General features: G+C 47.7%; 1 protein-coding gene across 1 annotated transcript in view; it reads left to right on the top strand.

The window, feature by feature from the left end:
- Nucleotides 1-5,000, top strand: part of pomt1 (protein-O-mannosyltransferase 1) — a 15,490-nt gene that overhangs the window by 6,148 nt on the left and 4,342 nt on the right. Inside the window, 6 exon segments of the mRNA XM_071544453.1 lie at nt 1,725-1,817; nt 2,605-2,680; nt 2,682-2,702; nt 3,006-3,098; nt 4,308-4,428; nt 4,768-4,865. Of these exon segments, the coding sequence (XP_071400554.1) occupies nt 1,725-1,817; nt 2,605-2,680; nt 2,682-2,702; nt 3,006-3,098; nt 4,308-4,428; nt 4,768-4,865 (502 nt within the window).

Here is a 5,000-nt window from a genome sequence, read left to right as displayed (position 1 = left end):
TTACCCAGGGAGGTAACCATGGCTCTGCCAAACTCACATTGGACCAGGGTCAAGGTGAGCGAAGCCTCCCGTCCGGATCAGCCTTACAGTCCTTCAGCCTTACAGTCCTTCAGCCTTACAGTCCTTCACAGCAGCTGAGACCGTAGGCATTAAACGTTGAAACGTGGCCGGAGCGTTTCTTAACCAATACCAATACCGATACCGATACCCTTTAAGCAGATCGACTTTAGTGACAAACTGAGCTGAACCATCCTCACAATCATCTGTTCTGGGAAGTGGATAAGAATCAGGCTTGGTGACAGCATTCACCCTCCTGAAGTCAGTCCAGAAACGAGGGCTTTCCTCAGGTTTAGGCACAAGCAAACCCCGAGACAGCTGACCTGTTTCAACTGGACAACATGCAGATCACACACGATATGTGTGTGGCTTCGTCAGGGTGACCATCCACCTCGATACCATGAGCGAGTCGAGGTCCGAGCCGATCAGAAAACAAATGATGCTTTATCAGCTGGGTGTCGTCTCTGCTGAGGCAGTCAGATGGAACAGATGAGTTTCTAATTTTCCAATTATCTCAGATGGAGGCCGTCCTCCTCAAGGCAGACTGACTCTGAAACAGTGGTGAAGGGGAAGGGAACAGGGAAGATGCTGAGAGAGATAGAGTCTCAACATGTTAATGTGGCACACAACTTCTTCTCCACTCAGGAGTACCAATAACATAACATCGGTTTCACTGAGTTTATTTTCAACCACTTATGGCTCATAAAACTTTGCTTGCAGAACTGACCCAGGGATCAGCAGAAGGTCTCCGGACTGAGACTGAAACTGCCTTGGGACAGACTTCTGATCACATGTTCGATTCATCCTAGACTGAGAAGCAGTAAGAGCGCTCCCTCCTCCTCCTGAGTCTGATGAAGCCGAAGAAGAAGAAACAGGACGGACAAACCCGTCTTTATTACTGTCACAAGCAACCATTTTTCACAATGCACACACACACACACACACACACACACACACACACACGCTTCTTTCCACCGTGAAATATGTCCTTTATTCATCCGTCCCGGCTCGTCCTCCACAGCTTGCAGGACCAACTTCTTTTTTTTTTGACCTGCTGGTCAGGCGACGATCTTCTTGCATGTTTTTAGCGGGGCTTCTTATCGGTGTTATATGGAGGAAACCCCAGGTGAGCACGGGGAGAACATGCAAACTCCACACAGAAAGGCTCTTTTTACGAGATAACCCACCTGGGCACCGAGGGCATGGGGGGGGACACGCCCCCGGTGCCAACGGCCACCCAGGAGGAGGAGCTCTGCCTGCTGACAGCCAAACAGCAGGAGGTGCAGGAGGCCGGTGAGGCATACTGACAGGCTCCAAGGTTACCATGGTAACACAGACAGACAGCAAGGTTACCATGGTAACTGAATCATAGGCTGTTATGGTAACAGACGGAAACCTCCAACATGTTGACGGACAGAGAAACAGATGAGTCCCTCCTGCCAGGCATGCTGGGAAATGTAGTCCCTCCAGCAGCACACTGAGGAGAAACCTCATTTCTACTTCTGTTTATTTTATTTTATTTTTTTTAGTTTATCGCAGTTAACCTTGTTCTCTCTCCCTCTCTCTCCCTCTCTCTCTCACTGTCTCTCTCTCTCTCTCTCTCTGTCTGTCTCTCTCTCTCTCTGTCTCTCTCTCTCTCTCACTGTCTCTCTCTCTCTCTCTCTCAGACAGGACTTGGTGGTCAGCAGCCCCCCCCGTCCTGTTCGTCATGGCGACGTTGTCCAGCTCCTTCATGGCATGACCTCCCGCTTCCTCAACAGGTAACACAGCTGAGGCTTTTCTCTGGCGGCCATGTTGGAGGTCCACACTGCTGACTGATCATGTCATCACTGATCCATCTGATTGATTTAGTGTTTAGATAATGTCAGCTTGTTAGCTAGCTAACCATAGCATCTGGTCAGCTAACATCACTGTCTTGTTGTTAACACATCTGATTAGCACACTAGCTAACGTAGTTAGTAGCAGCTAGCGTTAGCATGTTCACATTAACATCAGTGTGTTTGCTGGCTAGTTAGCTAGCTAACAGTTTGTTCAGGTTAACTGAGCTGACTCTTCTCAAGCTCCAACTCTTCATGTTTTGGAGTAGAGACTAGGGCTAAAGACAAGACAGTTTACTGTGTCACAGTAACCTACATTTGGAAACAAATCCACCTTATCACACTATTCACTTTTACTGAGAACGTTACTGAATGGATCTACAGCCACACCACAACAAGCTGACTCAGCTGCTCTCTGCTTCAGCTGCTTCACACACATTTACACTTTATTCACTAACACACAGTTCACACTGTTCCTCCTTCATGGAGACAGACAGGCTGCTGCTGACATCAAACTGTAAAGTCTGATTAGTATTATCATTTGTATTGATTTCTAAAACAACACCACACTTTGATTGACAGGTGTGATTCCTCTGCTACACATGGTTTACTAACTTTCTACAAACACAAATAATGATCTGCTTTGTGTGTGTGTGTGTGTGTGTGTGTGTGTGTGTGTGTGTGTGTGTGTGTGTGTGTGTGTGTGTGTGTGTGTGTGTGTGTGTGTCAGCCATGATGTAGCAGCTCCCATGAGCCCCCATGCCCAGGAAGTGTCAGGTTACATCGACTTCAACGTCTCCATGCCGGGTGCAGAACCTGTGGAGAGTGGTGAGTCTGACCTCTGACCTCTGACCTCTGACCTGGAGTTCTGTAAAGAGAAACTAAACTCCAAACCCAAATCTGTGTAAAGCCTGACATCTAAAGGTAAAAAGCTGCTACTGAAATGGCCATCTGCTATTGGCTGATCTTTGGTGCCAGGTGATGATGTCACCAGCTGTTGTTCTCTATAGAAGGTGACATCATCACCTGACATTTTGGTTTGGGATTTAGTTTCTCTTTAAAAGGATCTGTGACTTTTTAATCCACTTTTAATGGAACTGTTGTTGTTTGTTTGTTTGTTTGTTTGTTCAGGACATCTCCAACAGGGAGGCGGAGTCAGAGGTTTGGAAGACGATCCTCTCTGAAGTGCGATTGGTTCACGTCAACACCTCAGCCGTCCTGAAGGTACCGCCCCTCACAGGGAAGGACCATATATGGTAGAACCCAAATAAGGTCATAACGAGGTTCAGCAGGCTCCACCCTGAACTGTCTCTGACCCCTGACCTCTGACCCCTGACCTCTGACCCCTGACCTCTGACCCCTGACCCCTGACCTCTGACCCTGCAGCAGAGCCCAGGTGGTTCTGAACCAAACGATCAGATGAAGTTCAGCCTCTGTTTCTCTGTTCAGACTAAAGTTTCATGTTTGGGTCAACTGTTCCTTTAAAGGCAAACTGAGCAGGATTTTCCTCCTTGAAATGACAGAAACTCATAAACTCATCCAAGAGTTATCCTACTAATCCTGATCATGACTTCTGGCCCCTTGGTAGTGTGTGACAGTGTGTGTGTGTGTGTGTGTGTGTGTGTGTGTGTGTGTGACAGTGTGTGTGTGTGTGTGTGTGTGAGCTGCAGCTAGCTGCCGTTAGCGTAGCTTCGTTGTTGTAGAAAAGCTGACAGCTAGCTAACAGCAGCCAGCTGTCCAACAGAAAACAGGCCGACTCTTCATCGCTCTTCATCTCCTCCTCATCCTCTCATCAGTTCCCTCCAGCAGGTGAAGGCCTGCTGTTCTTTTTACCGGTTTTTACCTTTTTCTTTGAAAGTTGTGTTTACAAACCACAAGCAGCAAAATCCTCCTCAGTATGACTTAAAGTGTCACATATATAATTTCCTTACAGGGATTAATAAAGTATCAATACATCTTTAAATACATATAGAATTTCCTGATGTATCCCCAGGGATCAATAGTATCACATATTATATTTCCCTATATGGATCAATAAGAATCACATATATAATACCTGAACTATTCCTTTAACTGAACAGAACTGATTCTGATTTAATATTGTAAAGAAGTTATGGATATTAAAGGCATAGTTCACCCAAAAATGAAAATTCAGTCATCATCTACCCCCCCCCCCCCATGTCAGTTGGTTAGTCCATACAGCAAATCCCCTGAAGAAGAACAGAGTCCGGTCTGCAGACTCCATGCAGGTCTCACAGCATGATCCAAGTCTCTGGAAGCCAGCAGATCCCAAAGTGACTCGAAAAGACCGACACCTTAACCTTCCTTTAACTGATGCTCTGTGTGTGTGTGTGTGTGTGTGTATGTGTGTGTGTGTGTGTGTGTGTGTGTGTGTGTGTGTGTGTGTGTGTGTGTGTGTGTGTGTGTGTGCAGCTGAGCGGTGTGTCTCTGCCTGACTGGGGTTTCCGTCAGTTGGAGGTTGTAGCTGATAAAGTGTCTAAAGGTCATCAGAGCAGCCTGAGCTGGACAGTGGAGGAGCACCGCTATGGAACCAGTGAGTCTGACCTCTGACCCCTAGACCTGACCTCTGACCCCTAGACCTGACCTCTGACCCCTAGACCTGACCTCTGACCCCTGGACCTGACCTCTGACCCCTAGACCTGACCTCTGACCCCTGGACCTGACCTCTGACCCCTGGACCTGACCTCTGACCCCTGGACCTGACCTCTGACCCCTGGTGATAGACTATAAAGGATACAGCGGGGCAGGAAACATATTGCTCTGTGTGTGTGTGTGTGTGTCTGTGTGTGTGTGTGTGTGTGTGTGTGTGTGTGTGTGTGTGTGTGTGTGTGTGTGTGTGTGTGTGTGTGTGTGTGTGTGTGTGTGTGTGCAGGTCAGGAGCAGAAGGAGAGGGAGGCGGAGCTTCACTCTCCAACACACATCGACATCGACCGAAACATTTCCTTCTGGGCAAAGTTTCTGGAACTACAGGTACTGCTGGAGTACTGCAGTACTGCTGTAGTACTGCTGTAGTACTGCTGTACTGCTGGAGTACTGCTGTAGTACTGCTGTAGTACTGCTGTAGTACTGCTGTACTGCTGTAGTACTGCTGTAGTACTGCTGTAG

This window comes from Centroberyx affinis, unplaced genomic scaffold, assembly GCF_046629955.1.
Source record: "Centroberyx affinis isolate AG114_WGS23_722 - 3 ecotype Tasmania unplaced genomic scaffold, CSIRO-AGI_Caff_v1 ptg004585l_1, whole genome shotgun sequence".
NCBI lineage: Eukaryota > Metazoa > Chordata > Actinopteri > Beryciformes > Berycidae > Centroberyx > Centroberyx affinis.
This window is presented reverse-complemented; position numbering and strand designations above follow the sequence as displayed.